The sequence below is a fragment of the Populus nigra genome, chromosome 7, assembly GCF_951802175.1.
Source record: "Populus nigra chromosome 7, ddPopNigr1.1, whole genome shotgun sequence".
NCBI classification, from domain to species: Eukaryota; Viridiplantae; Streptophyta; class Magnoliopsida; order Malpighiales; family Salicaceae; genus Populus; species Populus nigra.
The window spans coordinates 17,031,398-17,056,184 of record NC_084858.1 but is presented as its reverse complement, the minus strand read 5'-3'; the positions used below and the strand labels follow the sequence as shown (position 1 = coordinate 17,056,184).

Below are 24,787 nucleotides of genomic sequence, written 5' to 3'. Positions count from 1 at the left end.
AAATAGGTAGGTTTGCTCTTCCATTTCAGCTATAAATAGAGGGGATTATGAGAGCCGATAGACACCAAAGAATAGAGTAAGAGTGCTGTGAGTGTGAGAGGAGTTTGAGTTGAATAGAGAGGTTTTTCTCCTCCTCATTACAATGTGTATTTTCACTTTTGGTTAATTAAAAACAACATTAATTTCATTGATGTTGACAAATCGCTGAACCATGTTAGATCTGAAGTGTTGTATTGTGTCTGGAAAACAATGAAAGATCCTAACATGTAATGGTTTTAAATTTAAGGATGTTTGATTTTTTATGGTGATGAAAGGATAACTAATCCCAACAAATATAATATCAATTGCACTCAGAGACCTCCAGATCTTACAATACATAGAATTAGCAGCATATCATGTACGTATTTTGACAATAAAAGTACTAGTTTTTCTTCATATTGTCTTCTTTAACACAAATTTAACAATAAATTTTCTGTTTTTTTAGAAGTTAATTTATGACACTATATATATATATGTTACTTGCAACTCTTAGTTTGGATTAACACATTAATTAGATCATGCTAATTAATATAAGAATTTTCCTTTTTGAACCTTTCAAACTCAAATGTGTTTTGTTCAATTTGTAAGGAAGCCATTCTTTTGACAATAATATTGAGTTCCATGATCAAGCTTTTGATCTATTTGTAGTCCCGATCAAATCTTCCATAGCATATTTGAAAATCCTCATATTTTTATAAAATTTCATGTTTAAAATTATTTTGAGGTTCATGAATTAAATTTCAAATGATTGAAAAAATAAAAGAAATTCAATACAAAATTAAATAGGAGGCCAACCTTTTTAATTTATAATTTTAAAGATTAAAAATTTAATATTAAACTTATCTTTTCTAAAATACCCATATATCTAACTTTTTTATAGACCTTTGAAAAAATAAAATGAATATAATAAAAATAATATAGATAATAAATTAAATTAAATTTTATTCTTTAATTTTTAATTATATAAATTAAATTTATTTATCAATTTAATTCAATTGCCAAATTTTTTTTTTCTAAACAACGTATCATGTAAATAGCTCATTTGTGTTTTAATTGCATCAAAAGAGCTCTCCATTTCTTGTTTCGTTCTATTTGTAGAAAATGCATTAAAAAAAAAGAGAGGAAAGAGTTGCCCAGAAATGCATAATAGAACAAATAGACAGAAGAACAAATATGCTCCCCAACTAGTAATCATTTATCAATTATGTCCGCAAACAAAATACTTTTTTCCATTCAGTCCCATATTTGTCCCCAAAATTTAGTTTGAGGATGAGTGATTGGGTAACTACTACTAGTTAGATACAAACTCAATTGAAAAAAAAAAATTATTAGGGATTGAACTCGGTCAGAAGAAATAGTTTGGGGGTATACAAAACAAATGTTAGCATGATTTTTTTTTTGGTCAAAACTGAGCAAAGATAATGGGAAATTGGAACATAGCCGAAGCTAGATTGCCCACGCCTGTACCCCAGTAATTAATGATGGAAACACAACGGTCTTCGAGTTCTCTGGGTTTTGCTTATGCTTGCTGGGGCTGTGCTTCACTCATCATCCGAGGGATCAGCCTCGTCGTCCGAGGGATCAGCCGCTTCATCCGAGGGATCAGCAGCATCATTAGGCTTTATGTCTTCTTCACTCACCTTGTCAAATTCATAGTAATCGGAGATGAAAGCTGGAAAGATGAAATTGGCTATCCCATACGCTAGCAGAAGCACAGCACTGTGATACGTACAAGATAATTAACAGGAGTGAGGGTACCATATAAATATACACTTAATTTCTTGAATCAGGCTTACAATGTGCGCGCATATATAACTAACCCTGTTTGTAGGAGAACTGATACATCGCGAGGTCTAGGTTCAGAAGCGACTCCAAGAATGAGGGATTCAGCAATGGCCCTTGTTCTTGCTGTCATTTTTTGGTTATGCTTAGCAATTCTAGCAGGCTCTTTGCTAGAAGACCAAAGTAGTCTCTGTGCCTTCCATTGAGGTTTCTGTACGGGGCTTGAAAGTAAGGGAAGGAGTGGTGAAGAGTGCAATGGAATGCTGCAGTTCATGGTGATAAATTCGGTATCAAAATTTGTGCAGGAGAATGCTCTTCGCTTCAGTGTCTGAGCAACCTTATCTCGAGAGAAAAAATTCGGTCCCTGGCCTCGTGTCCATTTGTCATGGTTCTAAATTTTGTAAGGAAATCTTATCTCGTGTACATCAATCATGGTCCTCAATTTTCTATGCAATCTCTCTATGCAATATATATATATATATCAGTCTAATTTGTGTAATTAAAAGTATCCTAATCTTAAATCATTTGGATCATGTTATTAAGATTAAGATTCTTATGTTTCATTTGAGTTTGAAAATGATTGTTCATGATATATTGTTTGCAAGATTGAAACAACTTGTTTTGGGATTATTTAGAGTTGTGATGTTATGATGAAGAAACATGACATAAAAAAAATAATTAATCTTAGGATTTAATATTTTAAAAGTTAAAATAAAATAAAAACGTAAAGATAGCAATCATTTTAGAAGTACCACATAAATTTACAATAAGAGGAGAGAAATAAATTTAATATATGGAGACTAATTTTTTTTTTTAAATGGATAGAAGACAGGAAGTAATATGATATTATTAATTACCTTTTAATCATCATAAAATTTATGACTTAAATGTATTTTAAAATCAATATGTTATAATTTTTTTTTGACTATGAATTATCTTAACATTCTTTATAATATAACTAGATTGGTGTTTTTTATTTTCTCGCAAACCGGTCTAAATTTTTTTCTAATATAAAACTAAAAACCAGATTATTATAATGTTTTGAAAAAAATAAAAAAAAATTTAAGACTTAAATCAACATTGGATTTAATTAACTAGATTTGATTTAATAATATGATAGACAACAACATAAAATAATTTTTGCAATTTCATAATTTTACTATATTTTAAAAATATAAAAATAACAATTTATTGCGGTCATTCTAATAATAATTAATGAAATTTGCAAAAATATATTATCCCAACAGCCACGTCATTGATGTTGGTAAATTTATCACTACATCCCAATCCACGTGTTATGAATAAGTGTATCCATAACCCATTTTAGTTTTTTATTTTTTTAAATAAAAAATGGTATAATAATCTTTACAAATTCCAGGTGCGAAAAGCATTCTTGCCTTTTTTTATGCTCCTCTCATTTTTTTTTTCACAGACAATTTTAAATTCAAGGAAGCAAACAACAAAAGAAAAAGAGCCGTTGAAAGCAAGAGAGAAGAGAGAGAAGTGGCAGCAGTAGCAGCAAGCAACTTTGTCTGGTTTGTTTTCCGTCTTTAATTCTTTTTTTTTAGATTGGATTTTTTTAGAGATTAATGAATGCATGTAATAATCAATATGTGGAAAGATATTAATTCATTAGAGCATGGATTAGTGGGTCTGCTTTGTTTTTAGACATAAAGGTCTAAAAATGGTAAATTTCCTCGACAAGTATAGCTGGTATGGCCTGGATTGTGGTGGTTGCTTGCTTACTTCATCTTTATTGGTTTTTATATCTCACTGCTATATTTGGTGGACACCCTTTTGTTTCTTTTTCACTTTTAGACAGATTTTTTTGGGGACTCTTTTAGTCAAATTTGGTATCAAGCCTTCAATTCTCAGATACTCTCTCTGGTTTTTTTTTTTTACTTATTTCTTGGTGGGTTTTCTTTAAATTTGCTCATTGGCTTTGTTTTGATTGAATTGGGTTTCAAAACCTTTTTTTTTCTGGTGAGTTTTAATCTTCTTTACTGTCTTTTCAATTCCTTCTTGTTATTCAAAGGTTTCTTTGTTCTTCTAGGTGGTTTTGATGTTCATGTTCTTTTTTTGTTTTGTGTAAGATGATCATATGTAATTTTTGTTTTAAGACAAGAAAAATGAGGTTTGGTAGTTAACAGAATGATTGAATTGTTTGTGAGGTCTTTTTGGTCTCATAATTAATTTTTAATTTGTTTGGATTGGAACTCAATAAAAATTTATTGTTTGAGGTAGATTGAAATGAATGGAGTTGGACAATATAAACGGTATATCTTATGTTGTTGGTTTTAAGACAAGGAAAATTAGGTTTGGTGGTTAACAGAATGATTGTCTTGTTTGTGAGGTTTTTTGGTCTCATAATTAATTTTCAATGTGTTTGGATTGGAACTCAATAAACACATACAAGCTCTTTTTTTATTTTTTCCGGATTCACTTGTATTTTCCTTTATGGAGCTAGATTGAAACAAATGGAGTTGGACGATATAAATGGTGTATCTTATGTTGATTTAGTCACAAGGGGCTCTTTCTTTTGTTATCAATGCGAAGAAATCGTTGTATGGGCACAGTTTTAAATGGTTTTGGATAAGCTTAATGTTGTGTTTGATCATTAATATTGTCGTATTTCTGTTGTTTCTAAGAATTGACTGCTTTCTAGTGCAATGAGTTATTTGGTTGCTGTTTCTGTGGAGAAATTTTCTTATGTTGGTGTTTGCAATTGATTAACTTGATATGTAAACAATATCTTGTTTATTGTCATGAACATACTATTTGTTTTATACAACCAAATTGGCTCGTGCAGTCCCTACTTGTCGTATATCATTGAATCGTTTCTTATCTTTTTGTTTGTCATATATAATTGATTAACTTCTTAATTTTAGGTTTTGCGGTGATGATTTTTTGGCATGTTTGGTAGGTGAACTTTTACCCTTGGATATTTGTTGGCAAGTTACAATCATTAGATTCTGCTCCTAGTTAATGCATTCTTGGATATCGTGCAATCTTCTAGTTAATGCATTCTCAAAGCATGGTTGAGAGTTAGTAAATCTAAATTGAGTTACATAATTAATAAGGAACCTTTGAGGGGATTTCAATCAGGATAATGCCGCATGGTTCCTTTTTTGCATGGTTCTGAGTTAGAAAATGCTGCAAGGTCGCTCATGTAGACTTTTAAGTAATAATTTGACCCGTGTGCCTTTTCTGTTGTTGAAACTGTATTGAGATACTTATTTCATGCTTATTGAGGAATTGATCCCTCTTTTATTCTATAACTTGGACAGGCACATCAAAAGATTCTGAGCTTCAAAGAACCCACAGTAGCAATCAGAGGTCTCAGTCAAGGAGAGGTTTACTCATCGAGGCCATTTACAGAAGAAAATAATCAGAACTACTTCCCCCAGGACATGTATTTTAATTTCACCATTTGCATTTAACATATGCTTCTTCCTCTTAGAACTTTCATAAATTTTTTATGTCTTTCTTTTTATGCATGGCTACTTTCAGATCTGTAAAGTGTCTTCTGTTGATTGGAGGAACACTCATCAAAGGTAATGGTTTTGGTTGTTACATGCATGTTGCTTGTCTGACAATTGCATGGTAAAACTGATTAACTACTATATTCGAATTTTTTTGATTTGTTTATAACAGCTCGTTTGTTACTCACTTCTGGTTTTTCTTCTTTGTACCTCACAATATACCACTGATGGCTATTTTACAACTCATTATTTGGACATTGTGGTTAGATTTTATGATGCTTGCTGTTTTGATACATCAATTGAGTTATACTGTTGCTTTTATTTGTTCAAGAGATGCTTTCTGCCAGTATGGTGCCATATAATTTGTTCCTAGAGCCAATAACTTTCCCTATGCCTATTGCTCATTTTAGATTTCTGATAACTCAGGTAAAACAAAGAGACAAAAACAGTCTTGCGGACAAGTGGTGCCAACATCCTTTCCATCAAGAGGGCATTAGGTTCTTCAAGTCTGCGAGTAGCTTAAAGGTAGACATACCTCAATTCTGACTCCTTAACCTAGATTTCGAGTTAGATTCCTAGGATATATAAATAATAACTAGAAAATTTGTTGCCAGTTCTGACAATTCTTTTTTCCCTTAAATGGTTAATTTACATTAATCGTGGAAGGTTTGTCGGATCAAATTGCTCATTTTTCTTTGATTGCTTGTATCACTTGGGTCTTGGGTTTTCTATCTTGTTCTAATTTGGCATAGGCTTCTAGTGCAGTTATAATTTGACTCTGGTTTATGTCTATTTATTTACTGTAGGTGCAATCTTGACATTGCTTACGCTCAAATCAGATGAATAGTGGAGGATTGTTGCACTGCTAGTGAGACATTTTGATCAACACAATTGGTTTGGATCTGTAATTCAGGTGAATATGGATGGTTTGCAACTGGTTTCGATGCCACCTAGAAATGCATTCAGGGCCAATCAACCAAAGGCAAGGAGAGGGCTTCAACCTGATCCACCTTATTCCATTAAGTCCTGCACCAGAAATTTTCTTGAAACTGGTGCATGGCATCAGTCTCAAAATAAGGTTCCCAATAAAGAGACAAGATCAAATGTATTCCCTGACTATCCTTCATGCCAGAGTTCTGTCACTTGCCCTGATTTCTATGTTTCGACCCCAAAAGAATGTAATGCTGTTAGTTCACTTGAAGCTAATAGCTCTAATGTAGACAAGTCTGCAAATAAAAAATCTCGACAAAAAACCAGGAGGGGAAAACTGAACAAGAGAGTTTCAAGTGATACTGGATCAGCTGAACCAGAAGTTTTGTCCGAGTATGCTCATGAAAGTTCAACTTCTGAAGCCTGTAGTTATGATCATGGAGATGGACTAATATATTCTGCAACTTCACCAGAAGTTTCATTGCCAGATGGTAGCAGTAACCAGATTGTCTTTGAAGGTGGCATTAGATTCAGCAATTCTGAAGCACAGGTGATATGCACATCCAACATTGGTGAAGTGGTTGCTGTGGAAACTTTTCAAGAACTGGACGTTTCATCGGCAGATGGTAGCAGTAACCAGATTGATTTTGAAGGAGATCCTAGATTTAGCAATTCTGAAACATCTACGATCTGCTCATCCAACATTGATGAAGTTGCTACAGTGGAAGACATTATACCTTGTATAGCTCATAATTTTCCTGTGCAGTGTCAAATGATTAATTCTGAAATCATTAAACAGACAAAAGGAAAGGGCTCCAGTCAGATCAGCTGTTGTGATGATAAGCAATCCAAAGACTTCTCATATGCACCTGATTCCTCCCTAGTGTTGGACTATGTATCTATTGGTTCAAACAGTGATGATGACCCTAATGGTAGTTATCGTTCAAAACCATTTCATGAAGCTAGCAGCAGAGGTAGCGTTTTAGAAGCTCCAGGTTGCAATTCCAGAAAGGGGTCTTTATCTTATAAAAATTCATTTAATGGTGTTGTAGATACCTATCACCACACTGAGGGCTCAAAGCATGGCAGTCAGAATTTTAGCAGCAGTGGCGCTCAATTACTTATATCAAGCAAGAAAGGCAAGCAAATAAAAGCATTACCCAGGAGTGCTGGTGCTCACAAATATGGAGGTTTTGGAAATTTGCATGTCCGGGCAGGGAAGGAAATCAACCATTCTGTCTGGAAAAAGGTTCAGAGGAATGGTGTGGATACTGAAACTAAGATATCTCCTGTATGCTTACAGTCAGACATGAGTTTGAAAGAAACTCCTTCACTTAAAAGGAACTGTATTGTTGCTGAGGTAAATACAGTATCAAGATCTGAGAATAAAAAACTGCTGAAAGACAAGGTTTTTAAGAAGTTGAAAAGAAAAAATAGTCTAGGTTCCAAATTAGATTACAGCTGTCATGGTAGGGACCACAGTTCCAACAAGGCCAGCTTTAATACTCGTGCAAAGACTGGCATGCGACAGGATGAAACATTTGGTCTCACAGCTCAAGTGGATGATCAAAAAGGAGGGAAATCTATTTCAAGAACTCATTCTATGAATACTTGTTTGATGGTTGGGTTCCAGCCCAGCAGAGTTGAATGCACGAATTCAGAATCAGTTAACAGCTTGCAAGTTTTCCCAGATGCATTACAGCCACTTCAAAGTACTTATGATGCTGTTTCCAGCCCAAGACACCACCATTCAGAAAATCAAGGTAACTCACCAGCAAAGCTGAGCAATTTGTTGGACCAAAATGCGCTCAAGGTGCCACCTCCAGTTTACCTTCCTCATCTTTTTTTTAATAAAGGTCTCCAAATGGAAAAAGAAATTACACTTGCTGAGCACTGTAAGCAAAACCATAGTTCTGGGTCAGTTATGCAGAAATGGATACCCATTGGGGTAAGAGATTCTGAATTGGCCACCTCTGCTAGATTTGGTAATTCATTACCAGATCCTTCTGATAGACCAGCTCGAGAAGATATCACTTTGAGAAATGTTCAAGAAAACGCCAGTTTTGATTCTCAAGACCTAGTTTCTTCATCGTTGTTGGGCACATGCCAAGGTTCTGGAAATGCAAGTTGTTCTCCCAAGGAAGATGACCACAGTCAAAAGTTGAATAATTCTACTGGTTGGATGTTTGAGCTCAACAAGAAGCATGTTGAAGCTGACAATTCAACTAGTGAATACTCTGTTCAACAATTTTCAGCTTTTGAAGATAAATCAATAAAGATAATACAAGCAGTGAAGGATGCATGCAGGGTACAGATGGAATGTGAAGCTATTCAGATGTCCACTGGCAGTCCAGTTGCAGAGTTTGAAAGATTTCTTCATTTTTCTTCTCCTGTTATTAGCCAACTGCCAGGTTTATCATGCTGCCAAACTTGTCTGTGTGACCGGCTTGTTGGTGCGCGACCATGCAGACATGAGATACCATATATCCCATTGGGATGCCTCTGGAAGTGGTATGAAGAGCATGGGAATTATGGTTTAGAAGTAAGGGCAGAAGATTTTGAGAATTCTAAGAGCTTGGGTTTGGATTGTGTTTCGTTTCGTGGCTATTTTGTTCCCTTTTTATCAGCAATTCAACTATTCAAAAACCATACAAGCCAACCCATAAACAAGGCTCCTGATCATGGGATTTTTGGTACACATGAGGCTAGTGAATCATCAGAGGATTCTAAAGTTGGTCGCCTTCCAATCTTTTCTGTACTGATTCCTAAGCCTCGTACAACAGCTGCAGCTCAATCAGTTGATGTCGCATGTTCTGATGATGCAGAGCTACTCTTTGAATACTTTGAACCAGAACAACCTCAGCAAAGACAACCATTATATGAGAAGTAAGGGCTTCTTTTACCTCCCATTGGAAGTTGTATTAAATGTATAACAACCTCATTACTGATTCTGCTAATTACAGGATACAAGAGCTTGTTAGAGGTAACGCATCTTCACGTTGCAAAATGTATGGGGACCCCACTAATTTGGCCTCTCTGAATCTACATGACTTGCACCCCAGATCCTGGTTGGTTGAAAAAACTAGCATGAATGTCTTTCAGAGCACTAATTAGGATTGAAGCTTGTTATATAACTGAATCATGCCAAGAGAAATCTGATAGACTCGTTATGGGATCTGTTTTCAGGTATTCAGTGGCATGGTATCCGATCTACAGGATACCAGATGGCAACTTTCGAACTGCATTTTTGACTTACCATTCACTTGGCCACTTGGTTCATAGAAGTGCCAAATTTGATTCCCCGAGTAAAAATGAATGCATAGTTTCTCCAGTTGTGGGCCTTCAGAGTTATAATGCTCAGGTAGTTATAAATACTATTCTTGTACAGACTTCATTGCATTATAGTGATAGTGTTATAATGCATGTAAATTTCAGTGAATTGATTGCGGAAGTGTGTGTGCTGAGATGTTTGGCGGTCTCTAGTCTATTTCTCCACATGCAACTTCCTAGTCCACCAATGTTAAAATGACTAATTTATCAACTTTAAATTTAATTAATATTTTATTACCTAGACAAGCTTGTTATTTATTGAGTTGGAGCCCTATTTGTTCTCTGAGTAAACTTTCAGATGTTATGCTTGTTATGTTGTCTACCTAAATATGATAAAACTTAAAGAATTTGTTCTTTCATTATGATTGATGTTTCACTGACGTAGAAGCAACTCACTGACTGATGAGGGTCTTGGTTCATTTATTATGGCTGCTGATGAGATGGAATCTCCTTGCATGTTCATTCCTCTCATTTATGTTCAGTCCTCTCATTTATGATGGTCAAGTGATAGGCTTCTTAGACATTACTATGTTTGATGTCTCTCTATGTGGAAAATGCATGTACAATTTCTTACCTTTCCAACTAAAGATATCTATGGTGCTGTCTATATTTATCTAACTATTATCTGATTTTGAATAACCATTTTATAGGCAACAAAAAATCAGAAAGAGTTGAATATTTCGGCACTTTGAAAATGCCCTTGTGTTGTTTTTGATTCATTAAAACTACTCAGTATCGATTGCAATAATCTTAAATAATGGAAAAGCTATTTGAAACTGCCATTTAACTTTGCTTTTCAATTTTGAGTCGTGGCTGTTCTTGTACTCATATTCCATTTGTACCCTTGTACCGTGTTACATGACCAGGGTGAATGCTGGTTCCAGCCGCGGCACAGTGTAAACCAGACAACAGGAACTCCAAGCTTAGACCCTTCTGTGATCATGAAGGAGCGGCTGAGAACACTTGCAGAGACAGCATCTCTTATGGCCAGAGCTGTAGTAAACAAGGGAAATCAGACATCCGTAAACAGACATCCTGATTATGAGTTCTTTCTTTCTAGGCGAGGCTATTCACTTCTATAGCTAGTCACTCATATTTGCCAATGATATTGGCTGTCAGATAAGAACTATTTCATCTAGGGAGATAAAGTAGCTGATCTAGTTCTATCCATGTAGCATATGAGATAAAGCTGCTGATCTAGTTCCATCCGTTTAGCATAAGCCTCTTGGCATGAACCTCAGCTTCGTTTTAGGAAATGATGTGGCGCTGAGTACTGATCTAGTTATTTGTTAAACTGCTGTAAGTATTCATTTCAGTTTTAGTTAAAAGTTCTTGAATGTTTTGTGCCTGCCCAGTGTGAATGGACTCGCATCCCAGTCCTGGATGGATTTATAACATTAGCAGATCCTTTTGAGAATATCAATGTAAACGTCAGGACTCTTTTTCAGAAAGCAATCACTGATTTATGATCAAGACAGGTTGTGGTCTTACTAATTTAAAACTATCATTCATTCCTAAATTTTTTCCAAGATAGAAAATGAAAAAACATTAAAAAGGCAACACATAAATCTAAGTTTGTGGTTATCGGAAGGGTTTGGGGGAAGGATAAAAGTGCAGAGGTCTGGAAAACTACACTGCCACTTGAAACAGGGACAACCTCACCCTTAACCAGGATGCTTCACTAGCCCTCGAGGGTCGAGAGGAGATTTTATTTCTTGAATTTCTTAGATACTCAGCAGACAACAACAAGGAAACATCAACATATTGCATGCTGAGGGAGAGCCAATGGCTTTTATCAAGACATAACATAAATTTATACATTAACACAACGCTTATTACTGGGTTGGTTCAAATGCTGCAGCAGGTCGTGTAGCTACGAGTTTCTCTCCTCCTGCAGTACACAATTTAACAGTGATGAATCCCATGTAATATATCTAATGACTGAGCCTCAACTCTGATTGGAACTTTGATTAATAAGACTTGACTTCATGGAATTTTTTCCCCAGCTAAATAGATATTACTCGTAGATAAATAAGATTAACAGATGTTCTTGCCATGTCATACGAATTACCAAATGATAAAACCCATAACATCACTTCTCAGTGCAAGAGGGGAAGTCAATCTCAAGTTGAAATCTGATCATCATAGCAAATAAATTTAATTTTTATGACTTAATTATTGGAGTGATGTTTAGGGCTTTTTTACCTAAAGATAGTTGATTTTTTTGGCTTGGTTGATTCGAATATGATAATAATTGATGTTTATATCTTGTTTAGGCTATTAACATTTTTTTTAAAAAAAAATAAAAAATAAAAACCGGAGGAGAGATGGTAAAAACATTGCTCCCACGGATGAGAACAATATTTTTATTATCTTGTCCTTCAAAAAAATTTATAGCCTAATGATTGAGTGTAAAATTAATTTTTTTTAATTTTAGCTAATTTTAGCCTCCATTTCTTTATTAGATTTTATTCTTGTTTTTATATTACTGTTTTTTCCTCTTTGCAAAATCTTTTAGACTGAAATTTTTTTTTATCAATTTTATTCTTTAACATTTAATTGGTTTCAATTTGAGCTTTTTGGTTAAATTCACATCTAAGATTATATGGATTGCAAGTTTTGAAAATCAATCCAGTTTTAAGAGGTTCTCCCAAAATTATTTTGTTTTTAATATCATTTTTTAAGTCAATATTTTTTCAATTTTATCCTTCAATATTTATTTACTTAGAGATTGGACCCCTTATTTTTCCTGATTTTTATGTCCTTTGTTTTATTATTCATTTTTTTTTTAAATTGGGTTATCTAAGGTCTATTTCGAGTATTTTTATTTGTTGTTCTTTGTTAAATTATTTTTAAAAATAAAATTTATTCTTAAATTAAATAGAATTGATTTATTGAATATAGGTGGATGCTCACTTTCATTTGTTTTGTTCGGTTTTCTATTTTGAAGTGTTGCTTTAACGGCCCATACGACATCTTTTGATGCCATCGTGTAGTCTTTTTTAATGGGGTTTGAAACGTCTCAACAAACTCTTTTGGTGGTGGACGATGTCCATAGCAGAGTGATGGTGAGTGTTCAACAATATTTTCTTTCTTCTCCTTCTAGGTACGTATGATATCGTTGGCTCATATGTTTTAGTTAATTGTTGACAAATTAATGTTTTTTTATTTACGGTATGTCTTCTATCATTGCCTTTATAAATTATTAAATAATCATCAATAAATTTATCGGTGACTTAAAATAATGATAAATTATCGACGGACTCACCAACGGATATATTGGTTAGACAATTACAAAGAGTTTGGCAAGAAATGCATGAAATTAGAACTGATCAACAGAGTGACCGATGGATTAACATTTGTTTCTGAAATTTATTCTCACCGATGAAATCATCAATATACTATAAAATAGTTAGAGAATTATAAAGAGTTTGGAAAGAATTCATGAAATTGGATTGACCGATAAAAATACTAATGGATGAAAATTCAATGGTGAATTTGGGATTTTTCAATAAATTTTAGAAATTCTTGAAACAACAGATGGATTTAAAATTTTTTGGCAGTGAACTAGTCAGTGATGTGTTGACATTATAAACGACTCACGAACTCACCAATAGAAAATTATATTGGTGAATTTAAAGCAAAATATATTGGGATAATCCTTAATTTTTCTCCCATTTCCCTAAAATACCCCATTTCCCTCCCTCCCTCTCCTCTCTCTCCCTCTCTCTTTAACTAGTGGTAGGCATTCTCTTTCTAAAATCAGTGGTGGCATCTCTCTCTCTCTCTCTCTCTCTCCCCCCACTTCCTAAGGTTTGATTTTGATCGTTTGATGTTTTTTTTCCTATATATATATATATATAATGTTTGTTATGAGTTACAATGCATGCTTTGTGATTTAGGAGGGATGGAAGCTTGTTTATTTTGGGCTGGCCATGGGGAAGCATCGGGGAAAAATGAAAAATTTATTTAAATTTATAATATTATACGGTTATTAAAATTATAGGTATGGGTAAATTTTTTTTAGAAAGGAATTTTATTTTGTATACGTTATGTGATTTACATATGGGTGTTTGAAAGAAATAGGTGAATGTGATTTTATGTGAGTTAGTGATATGAATGTTTATGGATTAAGAAGGAAAACTTAGAAATTGTTCATAATTGTATGTGAAAATGTTAAATGAGATTGTGTATGGTGTTTTATTATTGGGAAGAAATATGCTAGAATGGGTTGAGGAAGTTATGGAAAATTTTAAATGTTATTTCAAATTCGTTGAATGATTACTTGTAACTTTTGGGAAATTTTAGAAATAGATTTAAATGCTAAGTTGATTAAGATAAATGTTGATACTTATGCTCATGGTTATGCTTGCGGGTGGTGCTTATTGAAAATTATTTGGTTCTTTGAATGTGGTTTTTTGTATTTTAAAATTTTTTAGGTAAGGTTTTGTATAAAAGAGGTGCTACCATAATCTTGTTGAAAGTATATAGATGCACTAAAACAAAAACCCACAAAACCATAGATTGAGAATTTAATTTAATATGCTTAATTATTTAGTTATATTGTATAGATGCCAAGAAAAAGTTCAAGATCAAAATGAAGCGTTTTTCTTCTTGAAGTAGTATTATTCTTGAGTATGCGGTGCATTTAAATGATGATCATAAATACACACCTGATGCACATGTTAGTGATACAAGATCATTGATTATGAGTTGTAGATCTAGCATCTCATCTGCTAGATATCCTTATTTTTGTAAGTTAATAGCAGAATAGAAGCTGAATTTAAACATGTAAAAAATTAGTTTCTCAAATATAACATTAAATTAATGATTAAACTTTTATATAGTTTAGAGTTAATTAATTGATTTTCAAGTTCACAAAGATGGAAGCTAAACGAACAATAACGTTAGCGATAAAAATATTGATGTAAGTGTCTTTCTTTCAATGAAGAAAGCTTAGAGATCAACCAAAATGGATGATTGTGGTTGAGGCTTGGTGGGGAGATTTAAGGTTAGTATATATAAATAATACTTTTAATTGATATACATGTTTTTTTAAAATTTAAAATTAATTATTTTATTCAAATGACTAAAAGAAAATTTTTTGATGGGATGCTGCAAACTTTGGGGTTTTCAAGCGAGTTTGGAAAAATCATAGCGCAACTATTTCTTTTATAAAATTTTAATCTTTTTTATTGTTATATTATTTTTAGTTTAACAAACTTTGGAATCAAGTTGCACAATTTCTGGTACGACACATGCTTATGCTAATAGAAGAGCCGAGTTAGATGACTTTGAGGTGTGAAAGTATTTTAGACCTCCCCACATCACTGAGAGTAATTGGGAGAAATATCTAGAGTTCTTGATTTCAAAGGATTTTAGGAGGCAATCATGGAGTGAATCCTTGGCAAAAATAAGGAGACTCACGGTTCCATTAGTGAACATATTGGGGAGTCACTTCCTTTTATTAACCATGCAAAATGCCTAGTAAGAGCCTTTTTTATTTTTAAGTATTTTTCTTAAAATGTTAGTGATATTTATGACATTGTTTAACCAATGAATTATTTTGTAGGCTACACAACTTGGACGCAAGCCAACTCCAATTGAGTTATATATGAAAACACATATGTGAAGAAAGGATAAACAGAAAAAGGATGCAACAGTTCGTGGACAACCAAACTAAGGTGTTTATTGTAAGTAAAATTCAAGACATTTTGTATACTTTTGGACTGATGTTTTTTTTTGTCAACATTTTTTACTTTTTTTTATAGAAACAATATAACATTGGCATGCGTGCCAAACCAAAGTTGTGGTTGGAGGCTAGAGCAACTGATAGACTCAATAGAAATCAAATTTATGGTATCTCTATGTGTACAACTCGATATATACAATCGAGTTGTAGTGTCTCAATTATAAACATCCTATAATTTAGCCCGAGGTAGCCATCACTAGTTGTTGTCGCAATGATTGATTTAAGGGCCAAAATAGAGGCAAAGTATGAAGAACAAAGTAGAAAGCAATGAGAAGAGACGATGACATACTTGTCTGGTCATTATCCTTCCTTTTAAGGACCTCCCCGAGATTTTCCTCCCTCTCCACCCCCACCTCCACCTGCAACTGCAACTTCTTTTTAATGTATATAAACATTTGTAATTGATTTTTATAGCTAAATTAATAATATAAAAAGTGTTCAATTTAAATTAGTTGTTTAATGTCAAATTGTTTGATCCAAATAAGCATGTATTTTTTAAAAAATACTAAAATAATTATGGAATCACTGACTAACATAAAACTTTTGTCGATGATTTCATTGATACAATAAGCCCATTTTCCTCTAAGAGTTACATAGAGTTGTGAACCATTTTGATATAGTCTGATGGATTCATCGACAAAACATGTTTGTCGGTGATTTGATTGGTCAATCCATCAATAATACATGATATATTACCGACGATCAGTTCATCGATGCTTCATCAGGTAATATTTACCAACAAATAGGCTGATCGAAAAATGGTTGGTGCCTATTTATATCCCTAACATGAATATTATATCGCTTTATCCATTATCATTGAAGTCATCGACTGAATTACTGAAGGATTTTAAATCCTTAATGAGATAATCGCTGATGACACTTTTCCATAGATAAATTCATTGGTGATTTATATACTGACCAAAATACAACTTTTACACCAGTGAAATATTTGAAGATCACCCACAACACGTCGACCATCATGTAACAAATTTCAACCCTAATATGATGCAAATATAAATTATTAATCCATAAATAAAATGCAATGGTTTTGTTAAAGCCTGTAAAAAGTAACAAATACTTATAACATTTTGAATCCAACGTGCATGTGGCTCATTCTCCATCTCCTCGCATTGAGGAACTTGCATTGAGTTTGGTATAATGATTTAGCGTGTTATACTCAGGAGCTAACCCATGTATTCCTCCTAAGAAATTACAAGATGCATTTCTCTAAAAATAAAATCTCTTCATACATCCCATATCGATATATACTAGAGATGGTAGATTATCCAATTACAATCAGCGTACTTACCCAAACGACTAATGGAATGCAACTGATCGCTCGTATCTATGTCAGATGGGATGTATTGCTTAAAGCCAAATTGTTGCATTATACGGTTCGGAAAATACATCTCAACAAGCTCAAAAAATAAGAGGGGACAATTGATGTCCATAGTCAATTTGAATATAACAAGAGCATCTTTCATATCATATTCTGAATAAGGATTCTACACAACCTATTGAAACATCAACAATGCAATTATTTCCATCATTTACCAACATCAACCTATGTAGTTATTTCTCATCATTTACCAGCAGCATAAAATTTTTATATCAATAATACAATTATTTCTCATCATTTACCAAAATCAACCTATGCAATAATTTCTTAACATTTATCAATGTAAAAAAATTAAATATCAACGCAAATAACAATATTAATGGCCCCGTTTGTTTGCTGGAAAGTAGTTTCCTTTCGAAAAGTAAATTCCAGGAAAGTGAATTATTTTTTGATGTTTGGTAGTGTAATGAAAAATAAGTTAGAAAACACTTTTCAATGTTTGATTATGTTATGGAAAATGAGCTGGAAAATAATTTACTAATGTTTTATTTTTTTTTTCAAGTTTATTAAAATATTGAGGAACAAATCTTACAAATTAAAAGGTTGAATGAGAATGAAATTGAAAAAAAAATATAATTTCATAAATTATCTCAAATAAAATAAATAATAATCAAAATAATAGAGATTAAATCTAAAAAATTAAAAGATGAAGAAAGTAAAATAATAATAATTAACATTTCATAAATTATTTTAAATAAAATAAGTAACAATTAAAAAATAAGAACCAAATTTGATAAATAAAAAATTTCAATTAAAAAATGATAAGGGACAAGCAAAATAAAAATGAGGACCAAAATTAATATAAAAAGTAAATTCTAAGGGATGAAATTGAAAAACAAATATTCAAAATAAAATGTATATAACAATCAAAAGTTTGAGGACTAAATTTAATATAATTAGCAAATAATATGATATTTTTAAATTTTTCATAACTTCCGGAAAGTGTTTTCCGCCAAAAATAAAAGGAAAACACTTTCCTGGAAATTAAGCTAAATTTTTCTTTGACCGAAAAGTATTTTTCGTTGACCCGGAAAGTGTTTTCTGTTAACCAACTTTTCTAATGGCAAACAAACGCAGGAAAGTTTGGAAAGTGGTTTCTCGAAAACCACTTTCTGGGAAATAAACGCACTCTTAGTAATACTATTATTCATATCAGGGACAATAACTCCACCATAATGACACAACATAAACAAGTTTGAAGATATATTTTTAAAAATAAAAATACTCATTTCACCAAAAATAAATTATCTCACAATTCAATACAAACCCTAATTGCTATTACTTTGGCCATAATAGTAGCAATAAAAAATAATTAATTGCATCAATTAAAAAGTAAATGATCTTAATTGAACAAAATCTTCAATTACGATAATTTTTACAAAAGTTCAAAGTAAACTCTAGACGCTATGATTTCGATCATAATCTTATTAATAACATCAATCACATAATTGCAATATTCATAACCTAAAATTATCTAATTATCAAACACAACACAAATACCTAATTAAATCAAAACATAAAAATTATCAATTCAATAATAAAACTCATCAAACTAAGAGACAATATAAATGTTTTATCTTGATTTTTTATGTCTAGTTGGTTGTTTCACCGGTTGTGGTGGCGGGGAGGCTATCATTGAAAGCTTGGGCAAATAGTTTGCAAGAAAAAATAATAATAGAAAGACTCGTAGAGACAAGAGAAAGATATTTCTAGTGTTTTGGTGGAGGATTAAACAATGTTTTAGGTGATTGGAGGCTAGTTTTTATGGGAGGGTACTCTTCTGAATCGTGGTTGTTAAAAAAATGTTATTCATAATCACATGAAACCATGGTTGAAAGTCACTATTTTTATTTAAATTATTATTTTGAATAGCTGTTATTTAACAACAATGATACAAAACAACATTGAATTTGAAACTATATTATTTCCTCGAAAGTTTTCAAAATTGTATCGTTTTCCAATTACTTTCTTCAAATTGTGTTGTTTTTCTAAAAAACAGAATTACTTGCATTTCCCTTATGGAGAGGCCAGTTGGAGACATTATTATGTCTGCCAACGTTTTCTTTTCTTTCCTGCTTTAATCATTATGTACGCCAATGTTTATTTGTTTTCTTTCTTCTCTTTTTTGCTTTATTATTATGTCTGCCAATGTTTATTTAATTTCTCTTCTTTTCTCATCTTATCTTTTTTGCTTTCTTTCTTTACTGTTAAAATGGCTTCGCCTACAAATATCTGGCCCTACGAATAGCTAGCTAGGGTCCTTCAATATTCCAAGTTGATTAGATGGTCCTCCAAATGTTTTTCGATTCCTTATAATTAAGGACAACTTTTTCTCCCATTGTGGAAAGCAAAGCCTCTGATTTAAGCATTTCTCTGACAATACTTACCTCGTTATATTCTTCTTTAATTTCGTTTTTTCTTGCAGCTATGAGTTTTGGTTTAGATATACATGATATAAATTATAATTTAAGATTTTATTTAATAATTTAAGTTATTGGATTGAAATGGTTTTTTGACATGGTATCAGAATCTTGATGATCAAGCGGTCTAGAGTTTGAATCTCATCATCCCTATTTAATTGATAAAAATTAAACATAAGGTGATGTGAGTCTATACAAGTTTTAAGTATAAAAGGTTTTCACTTGAGAAAAAAGTGTTAAAGAATAATATAAATTATATCTCGGAACCTCGTATATCATATTTTTTGCAAAGATTGTATAATATTCCATCTATTTTTTATTTTGTTTTTCCATGTTTGGGTTTGAAATATAAAATTTAAAACCTGGTACTCTGCTGGGTTTGAAATATCAAATTTAATTTTGCTTTTTACACTTTAAGAATATATTTTTTAATAGAGGTTAAATCCATTATCAAAAAAAGAATTAAGTAAAAAAATTAGGATACATTTTGGGAGTACAAAACTTTCTTTGAAGTGAAGCGAATAAAAGCTTTATTCTTTCATAAAAATCCTTGTACAATTAAGAATTGATTTTTCATCATGTACATGCCAGAAATACATGAATAAGAAAAAAGGAATTTTGGCTAAAACAGTACACTTTTTTTCAGAAATTAAATCATTTTTTTTATAAATATTTTATTTTAATTATCAAATAAAAAAACAATTTCCCCTATAACGAATATTTATATTTAAATATCAAATTAAATATTTATATTTTCATCATGTTCATGCACCCTGCGAATGGACAAGATTAATATTCCAAAACGCACGTTCAAGTATACCTATCGTGAATATTTTTCCAAGTCAAGGTCAACCGACTAATTAATTATACGAAAAAGGAGTTATAAATTAAATAATAAAAAAGTAGTCATATGTCCCGTTAATAGTTTCTTTGTATGAAATTTCTTCGTGTCCGGTAAGTACTGTCATTTTTCTCAAAACAATATATTAAATTTAGTGTATAACGCATAGGCTTTTTTTTTTTTTTTTTAAAGGTAGGTGCGCATGCTCCTTTTTTTTTTAAGACCTTAATTTTGTTTTAAGACTAGATATGCCTAATTTGTTTTACTATTCAATTATTTTATGAATAATTATATATAATTTTAATATGTAGATTAAAAAAAAATTTCCTCATGAATATTCATAAGAATAAAATATTTATTTTTATTATTTTTATTTTTATTTTTATGGTTAATTTTTTTTAGACAATTATATAAAAATTCTTGAGTCATGATTTTTTAATTAAAACTTGCTTTTTAAATCATGATATGTTTTAATTTTAAAACAATGTTTCTTATATAAGAAAAATATTTTTATCAAAACAAAAAAAAATACATGAATAAGAAAAGGATGTTTTGATTAAAGATACACCTTTTAGTTTTTATTCAAAAAACATGTTACTAATAAAAAAAGATGTTTCGTTAAAAAAATACATGAATAAGAAAAAAAGAATTTTGGCTAATTAAAAAAGAATTTTTTTCAGAAATTAAATCATTCTTTTTTTATATATATAAATATCTATTTTAATTATCAAATAAAAAAATTAAAAAATATCTTGCGATATTGCATGATCACAATAACTAGTATGATGCTATATATATATATATATATATATATAAAAGTAATGATTTTAAACTGAGTTGAAACTACAACTCATATTTTACTTTACAGTGAGATGGTTTAGAAGTTATGGTCTAAGATAGTAAATTGGTTGAGACAACAGGTTGATATTGCCTCAATCTCTAGATGATTTTTTCTTATTATTATGGAATGACATCATATGAGGATCTATGCAAAAAAAAATAAAAAAAATATATGTGGTGTTTGTTTTTCTCTGATATAGTTTGATCTGTTTAAAATGCTAACAATAATCTAATTTTTAATGAGAAAAAAAATAGCATGGGATGATGTGATTTATTTCTTTTTTTCATCATGTTGCTATTTGGATAAAATATAATGATGAGAATTTATGCTATATTGGGTTAAATTTACTTCGTTCATCAAATCATCTTTTTTATATAGACTAATAAAACAAATATGAGGAGTGATTCTTCTTGGTTATCTCCTCTTATACGTACACTTAAGTGGAATATTGATGCGTCTTCAAAAGACAAACTTGGATACCGATGATCATGAAGAAAAGTTTCTTTGTATTTTTTCTTTTTCCATATGTAATATGGAATCTAATGACACCTCAAGGTCTTATAAATTCATAAAGTTATGCTTTTGAATATTGATTACTGTTATGTTTCTACAAATCAATCGGTTAATTAAAGAAAATAATGTAAAGCGGCCTTGACACTTGCAAAGTGATTGTTTTTGTTTTTTTGTGTTTTTGTGTTCTGAACAGGATCATAAAGAGAATAATTACATTGCGAATCATTTGACCAAACAAAATGGTTGTCTGTTTATAGGTTCTTTAATTTAGCTTTTATTTTGCTAGATTATAATTATGAGTATAATTTTGTTAGCAAGTAAGTTTTATGACTTATTTGTTAGGGAATAATATAAATTATATTTTGAAATCTCATCTAATAGTTTAAGTTATTGAGTTAAACTGATTTTTTGATATGGTATCCGAGTCTTGATGACTAAGCGGTTACGAGTTTAAATCTCACCATCCTTATTTATTTAATGAAAATTAATTACTAGATAGTATGAGTCTATGCAAGTTTTAAATTTAAAGAGCTTTTACTTGAGAGGATGTATCATAAAATAATATAAATCATATCTTAAAACCTCACATAATAATTTAAACTGTGTTGAATTGGTTCTTTAATATGTATTGTTTTACTCTTATCTTCTCTCTTCTCTGTTAAGATATATTTAAAGGATATAACAGTTAATTAATAAATCTCTTGTATTTATATATATATATAAAAATATCATATCATCCAACCATCATCTATGACAGAACAATTGTTGTCGTCACACCACAATAACAACTACATCACCACCGATACAACCAAAATCCTAGATGGTGGCTTAGTGGTAAGAGTTTGGGACTAAGAGATTTGCTCTCTCTGTGGTTTCAAATTCGAGCCATTTGGTTGCTCATATGATGACCACTGGAGACTTACATGATCGTTAACTTCAGGACTCGTGGGATTAGTCGAGGTGCACACAAGTTAGCTTGGACACCCATGTTAAACAAAAAAAAAATTCCATAATTGCAAAAAAAAAAAAACCCATGATCGCAACATTATAATTGTCATAACCGCACCATCGTCACTATCGTGTCTCGTTACCATGTTTCACGTTTATATATATATGTAGACCCACACCACCTCCTCCATTATCGTTATTACACCAGCCAGCTAAACCTCTCCATCTTTATAACTACCGCCCTGCATCTTGTAACTAGCAAACTCTCCACATACCAAAACATTTTATTCCCTAAAATTCCCAGTTTCTTTTCGTGTCATAAATGGGGTCTCAAAGAAATAATCAATACTTGACAATGATACTCTTTGTTACCTTGTTTTTTCTATCCTGTTCCCAGCGAATACTGGCAGCGAGGCTATTAATAGGGAGTGGTCAGAGTGGAGGGAACTCGCCTTCCTGTTCTGTATGTACATATGGGACGAATTGTCCTGGATGCCATGGTGGCGGTCCTCCTATGATATGACGCGGGAGGAGTGGGGTGGTTTGAGCTGTAGTTAAATTATGGATGAATAATCTAGGGTCGGTTTTCCTTATACTTGCCAGCGAGTAACTTGGAATGCATAGCTGCCCTTAGTGTGTCACTTTTTTTTTTCTTTTTTTTATCCATGGTTTGAGGCGTGATAATCATTTCTGTACAATTTGCTCGTAGTGGTTACTTATTTTGACCATGTTCTTGTTTTGGTGGTCTATTCTCTCCCTTAAAAACGCTCCCTTTCTCTTTATCATTTTGAAATCTAAATTCGAGTTTTAGTGCTGTTTTAATTCCATTCAAAATACCAAATGGGAAGGTGATGAGAGAAGAAAAAGGAAAGATGAAAAGATAAAGGAAGAGAGGTAATCATGATCCTGAAACCAACGCCCATGTATGAATAAATTAAGAGTAGCTAGCAAGACCGCAGAAGGAAAGGAAATTGCAAAACCCATGAATAGTGTGCACCTGCAAGCAATCGTTCCAGACAGCAGCCAGATAGAAAATGTCAATTTTCAGCTTAATCAAGCATACAGCTCGATCCCTCATTAGTTGGCATGAATTTAATATTAGCAATATATATAAGGCTTCCCTTTTGACCCCATGAATACGCTGTTGAAGATATATGATGCTTTCATAGCCATGTTTTTTTTTATATATATATATATATAATCTTCATGCAGGTAACCAAATTGACAAGCTCAGCCTTTGCTTTAGGTTTCTTTTCTTATTGATCGTCTGGGCTTTATAGATATGTATTGTGGAATAGTGGAGAAGAAGAAGATGTTCTGGCTTTTGCAAATTATTCACACAGCCAGATGGAATCTTACTGGATGACTTTTTCTCAATTTGATAGTTTAGTATTAATTGAATAATTTTTTCTATATAGGATATGTTTCCTTAAAAATAATAAACCTCTCTAAGCTCCCTATCTTTTCAGGACAACCATAAAATAAATCCGTCTTCTCACTCTCCTGCCAACTCTCTTCTTATATCTCCCTCTAGTCTTCTACGATTTAAAATCATTTTTACATTATTATTATTATTATTATTATTATTATTACTACTACTACCACCCACATACTTTACTTTCAAATCAATTTGCGAGTCGTTTCATCACAAATTCACAACTTGGACACTAAATTTTTTTATCTTTCAAGTATATAATCAAGGAATAGGCGAAAGTTTTAGCCCTTCTAATAATTAACCTCAACTACATATCTCATTCTGAACAAGAAAAAGAAAAACTTTATACTACATTTATATCCCCACTAGTTACGTCCAGATTGAATATTTTTTATGGTGCAAGAGTCATTGTATTGAAGCCCAACTGAGGCTAGATGGGGGAGGAAGGAGAGAAAAAAAACGCAATATTTTAGATTATGAATTAGAGGAGAAGTATCGTTAATACTGATAGTGAAACCAGTTGTGCTTTTTAATCTATATATATAGTATAACCGCTGCATGTCACAGGTAAGAATAGAAAATACAAAGTCAGATGAATCTCTTATACAATTTATGTATTTTTAAAAAATAAAATATTAATAAGATTATTTTAAGTATCTTCAAACAACTTTTAATATTTAAGATATAAGAAAGTACAAAACTTGCAAGAAAAGAGACAAATTAAGCCAAAAACATTTATGAAGATATGTTTTTTTTTCTTAATTAAAAAAAGTTAAACATAATGAAGCTTTGAGGATTTTCTCTTTTGTATTCATACACTTTACTATTCTTCTACGCTAGTTAGTTTGTCATTATTTCAATGACACTCTCTCCATTATCATATAATAATAATATTAATAATATACATTTCACATGTCAAATATGAATACAACTTTTTTGATTCTATATTGTTGCATTGTATGCGGCGTCGCGGTGATCGTCCATGTTTTTTAGAGGTGAATTGTAAATGGTCTATTTGACAAATATAGAGAGACAAGAAATTCTTGTCTCTTATCAATAAAATATGAACTGAGAG

General features: G+C 31.7%; 2 protein-coding genes across 3 annotated transcripts; one reads left to right on the top strand and one right to left on the bottom strand.

Moving 5' to 3' along the window:
- Positions 1 to 1,186: 1,186 nt before the first annotated feature.
- On the bottom strand, positions 1,187 to 2,215 carry LOC133698477 (uncharacterized). The gene is made up of 2 exons (XM_062121415.1): positions 1,860 to 2,215; positions 1,187 to 1,758 (listed from the first exon to the last, which is right to left on the bottom strand). The coding sequence occupies exons 1-2, from the start codon at positions 2,093 to 2,095 to the stop codon at positions 1,581 to 1,583; spliced, it is 414 nt and encodes a 137-aa protein (XP_061977399.1). The 5' UTR covers positions 2,096 to 2,215; the 3' UTR covers positions 1,187 to 1,580.
- A 986-nt stretch (positions 2,216 to 3,201) lies between these two features.
- LOC133698476 (uncharacterized) lies at positions 3,202 to 10,911 on the top strand. Of its 2 annotated transcripts, XM_062121414.1 has the most exons (9): positions 3,217 to 3,356; positions 4,710 to 4,740; positions 5,109 to 5,233; positions 5,332 to 5,375; positions 5,730 to 5,828; positions 6,110 to 9,119; positions 9,197 to 9,301; positions 9,420 to 9,594; positions 10,430 to 10,911. In XM_062121414.1, the coding sequence occupies exons 6-9, from the start codon at positions 6,223 to 6,225 to the stop codon at positions 10,643 to 10,645; spliced, it is 3,393 nt and encodes a 1,130-aa protein (XP_061977398.1). In that variant the 5' UTR covers positions 3,217 to 3,356; positions 4,710 to 4,740; positions 5,109 to 5,233; positions 5,332 to 5,375; positions 5,730 to 5,828; positions 6,110 to 6,222; the 3' UTR covers positions 10,646 to 10,911. The 2 variants fall into 2 exon arrangements, with proteins under 2 accessions (XP_061977397.1, XP_061977398.1); XM_062121413.1 differs by lacking the exon at positions 4,710 to 4,740 and having other exon boundaries at positions 3,202 to 3,356.
- Positions 10,912 to 24,787: the final 13,876 nt, after the last annotated feature.

Coding starts and splice junctions, on each gene's coding strand:
- LOC133698476 (XM_062121413.1), top strand. CDS start 6,223: ATGGATGGTTTGCAACTGGTTTCGATGCCACCTAGAAATGCATTCAGG. Junction 9,302..9,419: donor GACTTGCACCCCAGATCCTG/GTTGGTTGAAAA, acceptor ATCTGTTTTCAG/GTATTCAGTGGCATGGTATC. Junction 9,595..10,429: donor TTCAGAGTTATAATGCTCAG/GTAGTTATAAAT, acceptor TTACATGACCAG/GGTGAATGCTGGTTCCAGCC.
- LOC133698477 (XM_062121415.1), bottom strand. CDS start 2,095: ATGAACTGCAGCATTCCATTGCACTCTTCACCACTCCTTCCCTTACTT. Junction 1,759..1,859: donor TCAGTTCTCCTACAAACAGG/GTTAGTTATATA, acceptor TACGTATCACAG/TGCTGTGCTTCTGCTAGCGT.